General features: G+C 56.9%; 1 protein-coding gene across 1 annotated transcript in view; it reads right to left on the reverse strand.

Annotated features, from left to right (window-relative positions):
* The window catches only part of MMP25 (matrix metallopeptidase 25), a 26,288-nt gene that overhangs the window by 1,928 nt on the left and 10,703 nt on the right, over positions 1-13,657 (reverse strand). The window contains exons 3-7 of the mRNA XM_077762761.1: positions 7,083-7,235; positions 6,564-6,696; positions 4,786-4,930; positions 4,415-4,707; positions 8-184 (exon numbers count right to left, since the gene is read on the reverse strand). Of these exons, the coding sequence (XP_077618887.1) occupies positions 8-184; positions 4,415-4,707; positions 4,786-4,930; positions 6,564-6,696; positions 7,083-7,235 (901 nt within the window). The remainder of the gene's footprint in view (positions 1-7; positions 185-4,414; positions 4,708-4,785; positions 4,931-6,563; positions 6,697-7,082; positions 7,236-13,657) is intronic.

Genomic DNA, 13,657 nt, shown 5'->3' on the forward strand with positions numbered 1-13,657 from the left:
CCCGTACCGGAGAGCTGCTGCAGGCCTTCCCGGTCGTCCTGGGAGAGGCGGTACTTGTGGGGGTCGCCCACCGGGCCCTGGTAGAAGGGCCTCATGATTGAGTCGGGTGCTGAGGAGTGGCCCAGGCCCAAGGCGTGGCCGAACTCATGAACAGCCACGGCAAACAGGTCGGTCCCCTCACCATCTGGGGAAGGAGGGAGACTAGGCTGGAGCTCCACCCCTGCCCCACACCAGAAGAGGCGGCAGCCAGGAAGCCCCTGGCGGGGCCTGCTGGCAGCCGGAGCAGCTGGACAGCCAGGGACCCTCCAGAGACGTCACCCTCCTCCCTGAGTCACCGTCCTTCCTGGGTGCGATCACTTCTTCCGCAGATTTTTTCTAGTAGCCTTGTTTGGTAGTTCTGGACACTTGGGGACAGGGCTGGAGACCCGCAGAACAGGCCAGGGAAAGGGGCAGGAGGAGGTGGCCCGGGCAGAGGAAGGGGTGGCCTTCCTGCCGCAGTGCTGGGCCGCAGGGAGGGAAGTCTGTGCACATGGAAACACTGGCGGGGGGGGGGGGGGGGGAGGCTGGAAGCTGGGATGCGTGCAAGTCTCTGGAGGGAGCACCGGCCCTGGGAGTCTCCTTCTTTCCAGCTGTGGTCTGGGGTCGGAAGGAATGCTGCTCAGTCTCCTTGGCCCGGGTTCCCAAGATGGTCACCCCACTGCCACCCTCAGGGTGCTCCGCTCCCTCCTCCCATGCACGCCCCTCGAGTGCCCACACGCCCATCTACCCTTCCGGGAGCCTCCCCCGCTCCCTGCCTCCCGCCTCTGCGGCATCACCCATGCCATCCATCTCCTCAGGCGGCCTCTCTCAGACCACAGCGTGCTGGCGCTGGCGGCCGGCCTTGTTCCCACCCTCTCTGACCACAGGCTCTTCCTCGGGGACCCAGCCTGGGCGCCAGGGGTGGGCCTCTGCCAGCTGTCAGCTGCCGGCCAAATCCCAGCTCATCGACCCAGCCGCCGCCTGCCGGCCCCTACGCCAGCCGCCGAGGGGGCAAGAGAGCAAGGCAGCAAGAGAGGCGAGCAGCTGCCCACAGGCTGACCCCCTGCATGGACATCTCTAACTAGGGTCAGCGGGGTTCAAAGTGGGCTTATTGGAAGTGACCTGGTGAACTGGAAAGCAAATTTCACTCAGCCCCTAAAGGCTGTTGGACGAGAATGTGAGTGTGAAAGGGCTGAGCAAGTCTTCAGAAGCTGTCCTTTATGTCTCATAAATCTCTTCCCTCTAACCTCATTTTACAGGTGGGAAACTGAGACGCAGAGAGACCTAGTTAAACGACAGGACAGCCAACTAGTGCCTTTCGGCAGTGACTTCACGTGACTTTGGTTCATGCACACGTATTGATAGATCTCCATGTTGACTGTGGGTTTTCTTACTGCTCTGAATCCCTTTTCTGAGAAACCGGAGGAAGTTCGGTGTCCACATCAAGTAGATCTCTCTCCCCCTCCTTCCCTGAATTACCCCCCCTTGGCCACACCCTTCATTGCACCCTCCGCACCCTCCTCACGCTATGCAGCTGGGGGAACTGCGCAACCACAGCCGCAGCCCCAGCTCACGAGACTCCTGGTGGCGGGCCTCCGGGGGTCCTCGGCACCTGCTCCCAGTCCCGCTCTAGACCGCAACAGGCAGGGCCCCTGCGCTCTCACTAGCCTCAGTTCCAAACCCACAGCCCCTCAAGATGCTCCCCAGCTCCAGCCCTCAACTCTTAAGATGACAAGTATGTCAGATGTGTTTCCTGTTTCATCAAGACCGGCCAACCTCTGTAATCTGTAACTTCCTGCGCCCCCGGGCACATAGCTGCATCTCCCCGGTGCTCACCTCCTACCTCCCGCCCTGCCCTGCACAAGGCCCCTGCTTCGCTCACTTCCTGAAGGACAAGAACCCAGCCCGTCCATCCCTTGCGTACGTCCATCTGTCCATCCATCTGTCCATTCATCCATCCACCCATCCGTCATCTGCCCATTCATCCATCTTTCTGTCCATTCATCCATCCATCCTTCCATCCATCCCCCACCCCTTTCTGTTGGTGCGTCCAACATCACCAAGTGCTTAAGACCCTCATCCGAAGCCACCGCAATACCTCTGTGCCCCCGTCCACACCCATCTCCTTCCCCAGCAAGTTCTGTGGTCAGTGGTCTAAACTCTGAGCTGACTTCCTCAGCCCCTCTCACAGCTAACCTCACTGTGGCTGGGACTCCTCCCCCACCTGCCAAGCCTGCAGGCGCCAAGGTCACTTTGTCCTCAGATGATCAGATCTAGGCCCACGTAACGTACTGCACTGGCTTGCTGCCTGCCCGCTGCCGACCGCTTCCTTCTTTGCTCCTGTTCTTGGTCACCCGTGGGCCCGTTCTTTCTCCATTTCCTTTGAGCCCTCCCCCCCTCTACCCTCCCCTTAACTGCGGGGCTCTCCACAGCCCTGTACTTGACCCTCACATTCTTCACTTTCCTCCTGGAACCTTACCAACCCCTGAGTACCACTGACTCAAATCTGCCAGCTCACAGAAGCTGGCAATGAGCAGACCTCTACTGCATGCCCATTTCTCAGATGAGGAAACTGAGCACCTCGAGGCCAAGCAACTTATACACACAGCAAGCAGAGGAGCCTGACCTGAGTTTTGTTTCAAGCCGGCACGCTTAAAAGCTGCATTACCACAGCCTCACTTTGTGCATAGTGTGGGCACCTCGCCCAAATCCTCTACAGAGCCTGCGCGCCCGTCCTGACTGCCGCCCTCCGCCAGCCTCCCCGCTGCGGGTCGCTCACAGCTGATGGCTAAGACTGGAAGAGCTGGAACCTTAGCCCCCGGTGGGACCAAGCCTGTGGGCTATTTATGCTCGGAGCTCTGGCTCCTGCGGCTCGGGCTCTGGCTCCTCTCAGCTGAGCCCGCGTCCGGCTGAGCTTGTCTCCCCAGCCCTCTCTGGCTTCCCTTTCCCCGCAGAGCAAACCCTGAGAAACTGTTTGCACAAGAACTTTCGCTTCGAGCTCCACTTCTGGGGAACCTGACCTCAGTCAGAGAAGTCCAAGTGTCTAGAGGAAGACACTGAACCGCTCATGCGCCGCCTGCACGGAGCGGCCCACGAGCAGTGCAAACCAGCGGCCGACCTGAACTCCCCGCTGCGCCCCAAGGGCCTGCTCGTCGTCGTCCTCCGGCACCTCCCGCTGCCTCTCACAAGACCCCTTCCTCTCCATCCCCTCTGCCACCAGGATCCCAGCCTCTGGCCACCCCGACTGAACAGCCCGCTCCAGCCACCTCTCTCCTGGACCCGGCCGCAGCTTCCTGCCTCCCTGCCTCCATCGTGCCCCCACCGCAGCCAGTGGTATTTCCAGAACGTGACACCTTCCATCCCTCCCATTCCCTCGCCCCGCTTCCAAGGCCCTCTGTGTCACGGGGCGTACCAGCCTTCGGGGTCGTCGACGGTCTCTCTCCTGATACCCTATTTCTGCCTTCCTGCCCCAGCTGTCCCCCGGGGCTGCGAGCCCTGACTACGCTGCGTCAGCCAGCTCACTGGCTCGCGTTCTTTCCTCTGCGTCCTCCCCGCGCCCCCACGTACTCTGGGGGGGCGGGCCCCGGTGGACTAGTTGGCGCTCGGTACACGTGTGTGGCATGAACAAAGTCACTTCTAGAAAGCCCCGTCCATCGAAGGCTCTGCGCAGGCCTTTGCTCGAGCCTGTGGTGCTCCGGGGCTTCCTCTGCTGTGATTCCCCGCAGCTGCGTCGCCAAGTGTGGCAACTGCCGGTTACTCTTCTGACTCAGCTGCTGCGTGCCTGCGGCCGCTTTCACATCACTCAGCCTCAGCCCCGGCGTGGGGCCGGACACCTGAGAGGCGGCTGTGATGGGTAATTTTGTGTAGCTGGGCACCAGCCTAGGTGTGGCTGTTTGGGTTATTTTGTAGAGAGGATCTGCATCTACGATCAGCTGACTGTAAGCAAAGTAGCCACAGCAGATCGTGTTCCGCATGTGGGTGGGCCTTGTCCGATCAGGTGAAGGCCCTTAAGAGCAAAACCTGAGGCTTCCCAGAGAGAAAGAATTCTGCCCCAAGACTGCAACACGGAACTCCCGCCTGGGTTTCGTGTGAGCTGGCCTGCCCTGCGGACATCAGCTCAGGACTACACCATCAAGTCTCAGTGGAGCTTCCCGCCGGCGGGCCTGCCCTGTGGATTTTAGGCTTGCCAGCCTCCACCATCCTATAAGCCAGTTCTTTAAAATAAATCACTTTACACACACACACACACACACACACACACACACACACACACAGGCTTCCTACTGGTTCTGAGGCTCTGGAGAAGCCCAACGGACACAGCCTCCATCGACCCATGTGACTTCATAAGGACAGACAGACCTAGGGAGAGGACGCCTCAGTAGAGGGGGGGTTGTACCTTTTGACCCATAAGTCCAGACCTCCTCGTCGTCGAAGTGAGTGTCCCCAGAGATGGAGTGTTCCCCGGGGAAGAAGGCGTGGGCCAGGGTCCCCCCCTGCCCGTCGAAGGGGTAGCTGTCCTGGTGGTATGCCCGGGCGAAGTCAATGATGATGTCGGGCTCTGCCGGGCTCTGGGAGCCCACCTCCTGGAATTTGAGGCCCGACTCAACGCCCCACGTGGTCAAGGCATGGTGCATGAGGGTCCGCACCATCTCCTGGCTCAGGGCCGAGCTCCTGGGGAAGGAGTGTACCCTGGGGAGACAGAAGGCAGCCGTTTGTTTGAGCTGGGCGCGGCCGGCAGGCCGCCGTGGGCCGGGCCCCCTCACCTACCTCCACGTCAGGGTTCGCTTCTTCCACACGCTGCCGCTCAGGGCGTACCGCCGGCGGCGACGGCGGCGCCTCACCAGCTCGGCCGCCCCCAGCACGTCAGGCAGGGAGCAGCGGGGCCTGTGCATGGTGGCCATCGTCGCGGGGTCTGTGGGAGAGGTTGTGGGGGCCGGGGCTCAGCAGGAGGACAGCCTGCTCTAATCACAGACGCAGCCAGCTTTCTGCACAAACAGGCTCAGAGAGGCTGAACCACTTGCTGCTTGGATTTGAACACGGGCTGTCCAGTTCTGGAAGCCGGCTCATCCTAAGTGACGACGCCCTGCACTTGGCCCTGGATGGACTGGCTGCCTCTATGGGGTGCTTGGATCTGGGATCTGGGGGTCCTGTTTCCCTGAGTCCTGGTGATTGGACCTCGGATAAAGGAGCCGAGGAGGTGCCGTGTGGACCTGCCTGAGGCTGGAGCCCCCTAGGTGGTTCCCACACCTGACACCGTAGGTCCCCAGTCCTCACCACATCCAGGCAAAGTCCAAAGTCCCCAGGGCGGCTGGGTCTCCGGTCTCCCAGGTCAGATCTGCCTGGAATCCCCTGTCCTAGCTCGGCTCCCTTCCCAGCTGTTTCTTTGTCTTCAAGTGAAGGTCAAAGCTCACCATTGGTTGAGGTGACAAAGAGGAATCGAGCACGCACACACTACAGATGGTAGACACTACTCGGCAGTGGACAGGATAGACAGAGGTCCTATGTCCTCCTGTAGCCAGTCACCACCCCTCAGTTTCCTGCTTCCCTATTTTATCCAACAGATGAGCCTCTCAGCTCTACCTCCAAAGTATGCACCCTTGGGGCGCCTGGCTGGCTCAGTTGGTTAAGCATCCGACTCTGGCTCAGGTCATGATCTCACAGTTCATGGGTTCGAGCCCTGCGTCAGGCTCTGTGCTGACAGCCAGCTCAGAGCCTGGAGCCTGCTTCAGATTCTGTGTCTCCCTGTCTCTCTGACCCTCCCCTGCTCACGCTGTCTCTCTCTCTCTCTCTCTCTCACAAATAAATAAAAACATTTAAAAATTAAAAAAAAAAAAAGTAAGCACCCTGAATTCAACTGCCTCCTTCCATTCCCACCCTCCATTCTCCACCAGCAACCAGAGGGAGCTTACAACTGTAAATTCAGTCCGGTTGTCTCTCTTCTTCACTCCCTCTGGTGGTTTCTTACCATGCTTGTAATCAAACCCAACACCTTTCAAGCATCACCACCACCACCACCCATTCCCAATCAGGCTTTTGTTTAGCTTTTCAATCCTCCTCTCATTAAAGGCACACCAGCTTGTCCCTACGGCAGGCCCTTTGCACTTGCCTGGGACACTCTTCTCCATCTTCCCATGGCTGGCTCCTCCTATGTGTGTCTTATGTGTTCTTTGTGTCATAGGAGCTCCCTTCAGCTCAAGACCCCTTTCAGAGGGATCTTCCCTGACCAGCATTTTATTTTTGTCAAAACACGAATCGCCATCTGAAATTATCTTGCATATTTCTATCCTTGATCTGTGTGTCTCTCTGTAGAAGAATGAGAGCAGGGACCCTTTCTGCTTTGTTCATCACTGTACCATTAGAGCCAGAAATGGTCTTACGCGTTAGAGATTTTTAGTAAATATTTACCGGAGAAGGAATGCCTCAGGACCCCTGGGTTGGGCCCCGGGATCAGCATTTTCATAGCTCCTGGGATTCAGGTGTGTGCTGAGGTTTAGAAACTGCTGGGTGCTGGGGCAGGGCTGGGAAGGGGGAGGGGGTCTACCTACCCAGGACGCCTGTCTCAGGCAGCCCGGCAAACCTCTGCATGACCTTGATAGCATCCCTCAGCTTTGCAGGGCTCTGCAGCTGGGCTTGGGCAGGGTGGGGTGGTGGCAGGTAGCCATAGCGGGTCAGCCAGTCCTAGACCACAGGAAGGGACAGGTGAAGGGGGAAGAGCGGGAGAGAATCCCCCTTCCCGTCACCGTCCTGGAAGCCCCACCCCTCGCCAGGCATCCCGGCATCCGGAGCCCAGGGGTCCCAGCCGGGACGACTGCCTGCTGTTCCTCTCGAAGTCCGTCTCTCCAGCCCTGGGTGTTGTCCAGACCTATCAGTCCTCGTCTCCATCAACCCCTTTACGGATCTTCAAATCCCAGCCCCCAACCCCATGGGTCCAAGAATCTGGGTCCCCAGACGCCATCCCCCGTCACTCTGACCTTGAGTCAGCCCCAGCCTCCTCCGGACCCAGGAGTCCTGGCCCCCGTCGCGCCCCCCGCGCGCCCCAGGGGCCCGCAGAGCGCGGCACTCACCACTCCCAGGCTCACGTCCTGCGCGGAGGGCTCCTCGGCGGCCGCGGGCGGCGGCAGCAGCAGCGGCAGCAGCGCCAGGACCCGGGGCCTGCCCGCNGTGGGCTGGGCCTCCCCGCGAGGGGCGAGGGGCGCGCGAGGGAAACAGCTCCGTCTCTGGAGCCGCGCAGCGATGGGGCCCCACGCGTTTTAGACAAAATAAATAAGGAGCAGGATTAGCGAGCGGGAGACGCAAACTAAAACAGTGAAATCCTGTATTCGTCCAGCCCAGCTGCGCCGACAGAACACACGCCGGCGGCCGGACGCAACAGNGCCCGGCGGCCGCTTCCACCCCCCTCCGGGGCTTGCAGCCGGAGCCCCTCGCCCCTCCTCCGTGCCCGCGCCCCTCCCGCCTCTGTGCCCACTTCTCCTCTGTGAGGATGTAGGCCACCCTCAGTCAAGTCCCTGACTCTAAACACGGTCACCGTCTGAGGTCCCGGGGACCGGGACTTGGGCTAGCACTTGGGGACCCCACAGACACCTGCCCTCCCCCTCCCGAGAGACAGAGTGGGGGGGGCAGAGAGCGAGGGAGGCACCGAATCTGAAGCAGGCTCAGAGCTGTCGGCACAGAGCCTGATGCAGGGCTCGAACCCACCAAGCCTGAGGTGGTGACCTGAGCTGAACTCGGATGCTCAAGCTCTGAGCCACTCGGGCGCCCCGGCAACAAATGCGACACCAGATGTGTGTGGGGTTTCCCCCACAGCAAGCAATTATTTGGGACACGAGCTGAGTGTCCTGCATTTCAATTCAAACTTTGTAAGTTTATTTATTTATATTGAAAGAGAGAGACAAAGAGTGTGAGCAGACGAAGAGCAGAGAGAGAGAGAGAGAGAGAGAGAGAGAGAGAGAGAGAGGCTCTCTGCCGTCAGCGCAGAGCCCGACTCAACTCGGGGTTCAAATCACCCACTGAACGGAAGCCGGAGATCATGACCTGAGCTAAAACCAAGAGTCAGACGCTTAACCGATTGAGCTACCCAGGTGCCCCTTAAACACATCACAGTATCTGATATCAAAAGTGGGTGGGCACTTACTTTGTGTTGCCGATTGATGGGAATGGAAGGACAGATGTGCTCCAGGAGTGCATTTACCAATGTCAATGGTCTCTTTTGGGTAATGAAGTCACAGCAAATGGAAACCNACACCTGCCCTCCCCCTCCCGAGAGACAGAGTGGGGGGGGCAGAGAGCGAGGGAGGCACCGAATCTGAAGCAGGCTCAGAGCTGTCGGCACAGAGCCTGATGCAGGGCTCGAACCCACCAAGCCTGAGGTGGTGACCTGAGCTGAACTCGGATGCTCAAGCTCTGAGCCACTCGGGCGCCCCGGCAACAAATGCGACACCAGATGTGTGTGGGGTTTCCCCCACAGCAAGCAATTATTTGGGACACGAGCTGAGTGTCCTGCATTTCAATTCAAAATTTGTAAGTTTATTTATTTATATTGAAAGAGAGAGACAAAGAGTGTGAGCAGACGAAGAGCAGAGAGAGAGAGAGAGAGAGAGAGAGAGAATCCCAAGCAGGCTCTCTGCCGTCAGCGCAGAGCCCGACTCAACTCGGGGTTCAAATCACCCACTGAACGGAAGCCGGAGATCATGACCTGAGCTAAAACCAAGAGTCAGACGCTTAACCGACTGGGCCACCCAGGTGCCCCTCAGTTCAATTCTGACACTGTCTGCAGTTATCACAGACCCCACAGGGCAAGGGCTCAGTCCCTCTAGACCCCCCCCCAACTTCGGATGCCAATCATAAATAGTAGGTCCCCAGGTTACCCACAATTTCTGCCACCTTGGCTCCAAATTGTAGGTTCCCATGAGCGCCTCTCCACCCCAATTCAATTATTTGCTAGAACAGCTCACAGAACTTGGAGAAACAAGCTTACCAGTTTATTACAGAGTAGAAGATATCACAAAAGAGACAAAGAGGTCCATCAGGTAAGGTCTGGGAGGGTCCTGAGTGCCGGAGCTTCTGGCCTGTGGAGCTGGGTGTTCCACCCTCCCAGCCTGGAGCCGTTAGCAACCTGGAAGCTCTCCAGACCCCATACTTTGGGGAGTTTTATGGAGCCTTATCACATGGGCATGATCAGTTGATAACTGATCAATTCATAACACAGTCTCTGGCCTCACCCCCCTTCTTGGATGATGGGAGATGGGGTTGACATTTCCAAGCTTCTAATCAGGGGTTGGTTGGGGCGCCTGGGTGGCTCAGTCACTTAAGCGCCCGACTTTGGCTCAGGTCATGATCTCATGGTTTGTGGGTTCGAGCCCGAGTCAGGCTCTGTGCAGACTGCTCAGAGCCTGGAGCCTGCCTCGGGTTCTGTGTCTCCCTCTCTCTGTCCCTCTCCCGCTCACACTCTGTCTCTCTCTTTTAAGAATAAATAAACATTTAAAAAATTAATCAGGGATTGGTCTTTCAGCCTCTGTGTAGGAGCTGTTGAGAGGCTCACCAAGAGTTGCCTTATTAGAATGAGAGATATTCCTGGGGTGCCTGGGTGGCTCAATTGGTTAACTATCTGACTTCAGCTCAGGACATGAACTCTCAGATTGTGAGTTCGAGCCCCGCGTCAGGCTCTGCACGGACATCTCAGAGCCTGGAGCCAGTTTCGGTGTCTCTCTCTCTCTGTCCTTCCCCCGCTTGTGCTTTCTCTATCAAAAGTAAATAAATAAACATTAAAATAAAAAAAAAAGACACTCCTATCACCCAGGAAATTCCAAGGGATTGAGGAGCTCTATGCCAGGACCCAGGGACTGCAACCAAAATATGTATTTTCTTCTATTATTTCACACCCCATACCCAGTCTCTGGCCACAGGATCCCTTGCAGCAAAATGATAATACAGCTCAGGCACGGGCACATCACCAGTATCTCACACAGTCATTAGTAATCATTCCGGTCGATCATCATATTGCATGAAAATGTCTCAGGGCAAGGCCGCTGAGGTTTGCAGGCTTCCATTCGATCTCGTCAGGGTCCAAACGCAGGAGTGATCTCAGCAAACACACGGTGTCTGGTAGAATTGAGCCAGGAGACAATATCATCTTGCTTTGAACCTCTTTTGAGGTATTCATGTAATAGTGCATCTCCCTTAGGACGTAACTCACGTACTCATTACTTCACCCGCCGCATGTAGAGCCGAACGCTTCTGCCTTTGGAAGGGACAGTAGGTTGGGCTGCCGTGCTGGTCTACACTGCAGGCAGCAGTACTGGCCTAGCAAGGGCTTCCCCTGCATCCACTGCCATCCGTGTAGGGTGAGTAAGGTCACACGGGTGCAGAACCAGGGGGCTCTTGTCACCACCAGGCGACACAGCTGCTTCTAGTGTTAACACGGATGTCGTCAGAGGGGACGACAGAGCAGGCACACCCTGCTGTCAGGCCCCTGGGAATTCCAACATAAGGTTTAAAACACACTTGCAGTTGCTGGATGTTTCCGGTCCCCGTAATGGCAGCCCTGGTCTTATGAACGCTGCATCAGGTAGAAACAGAAAAGCAGGTGGGTGATATGGGGACACTTGTACCTTCCCCAGGTCCACAAGAAAACCAGAGAAATCTGCCCAGAGAGGGCACTCCTTTACCCACTTGTGTCCACGGAGCACGTGAGCACGTACCCGTGGAGGTGTGTAAGCCAGCCCTCCCAGCCTTGATATTCCCCCATTTTATTTTTCTTAATTTTATTTATTTTTGAGAGAGACATCACAAGGGGGGGGGCAGAGAGAGAGAGGGGGCCAGAGGATGTGAAGGGGGCTCTGTACTGATAGCAGAGAGCCCGATGCAGGGCTCGAACTCAAGAACTGTGAGATCGTGGCTGGGGCAGAAGTCGGACGCCTTAACAGACTGAGCCACCCAGGGGCCCCTATATCTCCCTGTTTTAGACAACCAACGTTTTAATTGCCTGTTCCTAGTCTCTATCAGACTAGTCTCGGAGGAGGATGGCTCTCTGCCCCTTGTTGGACATTTTGGGCTGTAAACGGTGGTCCTTGGTCCGCAGAAACGGCGGCTGGCGGTGCACTCTTCTCCCTTCTGGGCCCTCGGAGCATTCGCGTCCAGCACTGGGGCAGCAGAGCCCCATCCAGAGCCCCTTCCGGTCAGGACCCACCTGTAGCCTCCAGGATTCCCTGCGTCAGTGTGACATGCCGGCATAGGGAACCTGCCACCTGGCCACCCGCACCCTCCGTCTCCTGCCGGAAGACAGAACAGCTCCTCCTGGCATTTTGGGCCTTAGAGGCCACAAGGGACTATGTGTGGATTCGGCCCGTTTCCTGGACCCAGGCGGCCACTTTCAGCTTGTCGATTGCAGTCACCTTCCAAACCGGGGCGGCAGTTCTTCATGGGCATCGGCATGTCCCGCTTTGTTTAATGCACCCTTGAATTCCCACAGGGGTCTCCCCAGGACTGAGCCCCGCACGGGCTGGGCTTCCAGAGCCCTCCCGCCTAGGAGTCAGTAGGAACCAAAACATAAGGGCCTTTACTGTTCAAGCCTTCCTTCACAGCTGGAGAAACAGCTCGCAGTTCAGCCCACGGAACTGACTTGTTTGGACCTTCTTTGATCGGAGCGGTGGCCTTCCAAACAGGATGTCCTCCGTTTGCTTGGGAGGTGCCATCCACGGAGCAGGCGGCTCTTTGTTGGCCAGTGGAGAGCGGTTTGGGTGGGGGCGGGGTGGGGGGGACTGAGCAAGTGAGCACAGAACTCAGCAGTCCGCACTTCCGGAGTCTCTGAGCTTTGTGGGAGCGCCCCTCATATGGAAATTCTCTAGTCCAAACTCCCAGTGGCCGGCTGGGGTGGGGGTGGGGGCGCTCACAGGCTTTTGCATGACGCCTAGAAATTGTCCCCTCCCGGGCTCCAGCCTCCCCTCCACACTGGCTGGCCTGTGTTCCTACTCACCCTGAGGCCTTCTTGCAGCAGTAGGTAGAGGAAAGATCTCTCAGTCAGACTCCGGGTCTGTCCCCGTCCCCAGATTACAGTCTGGTAAAAGAGATCGACCACGTCACACAACGCCCGTTCCAACAGACCCATTCTCCGCTTTTGCCCTGATTCCCTCCACCCTCAATCCCCGGTAACCTCCGTTCAGGTACAATTCTAAGTTGGGGGGTGGTTCCCAGTGTGGCATAACATCCATTTGCATAAAACACGAGGCAAAGGAGACGACCTCTTTCCGTCACGCCTGCCCACACGTCCCCGTGTCCACAATCTGACCCGCGCTTACATTTCCACCTTCTGCCTGATTGTGGCCCAGCTCAGGGATTCACCGATGGGATTTGGTGCCGCCGTGCATGGGGCTCCTATGTCAACGAGTCCAGGAAGCTTGTCTCCTCCGGCCTTGATCATTCACGCAAAAGGCCTTGGATCAGAGAAGATTCTGGAAAGACGGTGGTGTAGGAAGCACTGGAAATTGTCTCCCCACCTGGACAACACCTGCACTGATAGAATTTCTCCACAGGAACTGTTTTGGGATTCCAGGCTCCTGTTGGAGGCTTACAAGTTGCAGGAGAGGCTCTGGAGGGCAAACCACCACAGAGCTCGGCTCTTGGCAGAGCCTGCAAACAGCTTGCCCGAACCAGGGGGTCCAGGGGAGCGGTAATGACCCTGCCCTCCAAGTATCAGGAAATCAGGACTCTCAACACGGGGGTGCAAAGAAGTGGGTGGCCACTGGTGCCCCTCCCACACTGTCTCCCATCCCCGTCTCTCTGGCCGGTGTGACTTCCAGGGGAGTCAAAGGGCTGGCTCTTCTACCCCCTCTTCATTTTTCACTTTTCCGTTTGCAGGAGCCAGACACTAAACACTAGAGAGCAACTGCATATAATAGAAACAGAGAAGAGAGTAGAATGTTGGTCACCAGGGGCTGGGCTGTAGGGGAACTGGGGAGATGTTGTTTAAGGTCGCAAACTTGCAACTAGAACATACATAAGCCCTGAAGTTCTAAAGCCCAGGACAGGAATATGGTCAATAATCCTGTATTATAAACTTCAAAATTAAAAAAAAAATTAGTCTCAAAAATAAATAAACATTAAACAAAAAACTAGAGGCACCTGAGTGGCTCAGTTGGTTGAGCACCTGACTCTTTGATTTTGGCTCAGGTCTTGATCCCAGGGTTGTGGGATGGAGCCCTACATCAGACTCCATGCTGAGTGTGGCGCCTGCTTAAGATTTTCTCTCTAGGGGCGCCTGGGTGGTTCAGTAGGTTAAGTGTCAGACTTCGGCTCAGGTCATGATCTCACGGTTCGTGGGTTCAAGCCCCGCGTCGGGCTCTGTCCTGACAGCTCAGAGCCTGGAGCCTGTTTCAGATTCTGTGTCTCCCTCTCTCTTTGCCCCTCCCCTGCTCACTCTCTCAAAAATAAATAAATGTTAAAAAAATTTAGAATAAAAAACTAAGATTCTCTCCCTCTCACCCACTCATGTGCTCTCTCTCTAAAAAATTTTAAACAAACAAGCAGTACTCCCACACCCCCCCCAAAAACACAATAAAAAAAAAAACTATACAGGGAAAGTGAGAAAGTGAGGGCACACGTCCAAGAAAGGGCTCAGACGAGACCTGGGGAGACAGTACGTGTG

This window comes from Crocuta crocuta, unplaced genomic scaffold, assembly GCF_008692635.1.
Source record: "Crocuta crocuta isolate KB4526 unplaced genomic scaffold, BGI_CrCroc_1.0 scaffold234, whole genome shotgun sequence".
Classification (NCBI taxonomy): Eukaryota; Metazoa; Chordata; class Mammalia; order Carnivora; family Hyaenidae; genus Crocuta; species Crocuta crocuta.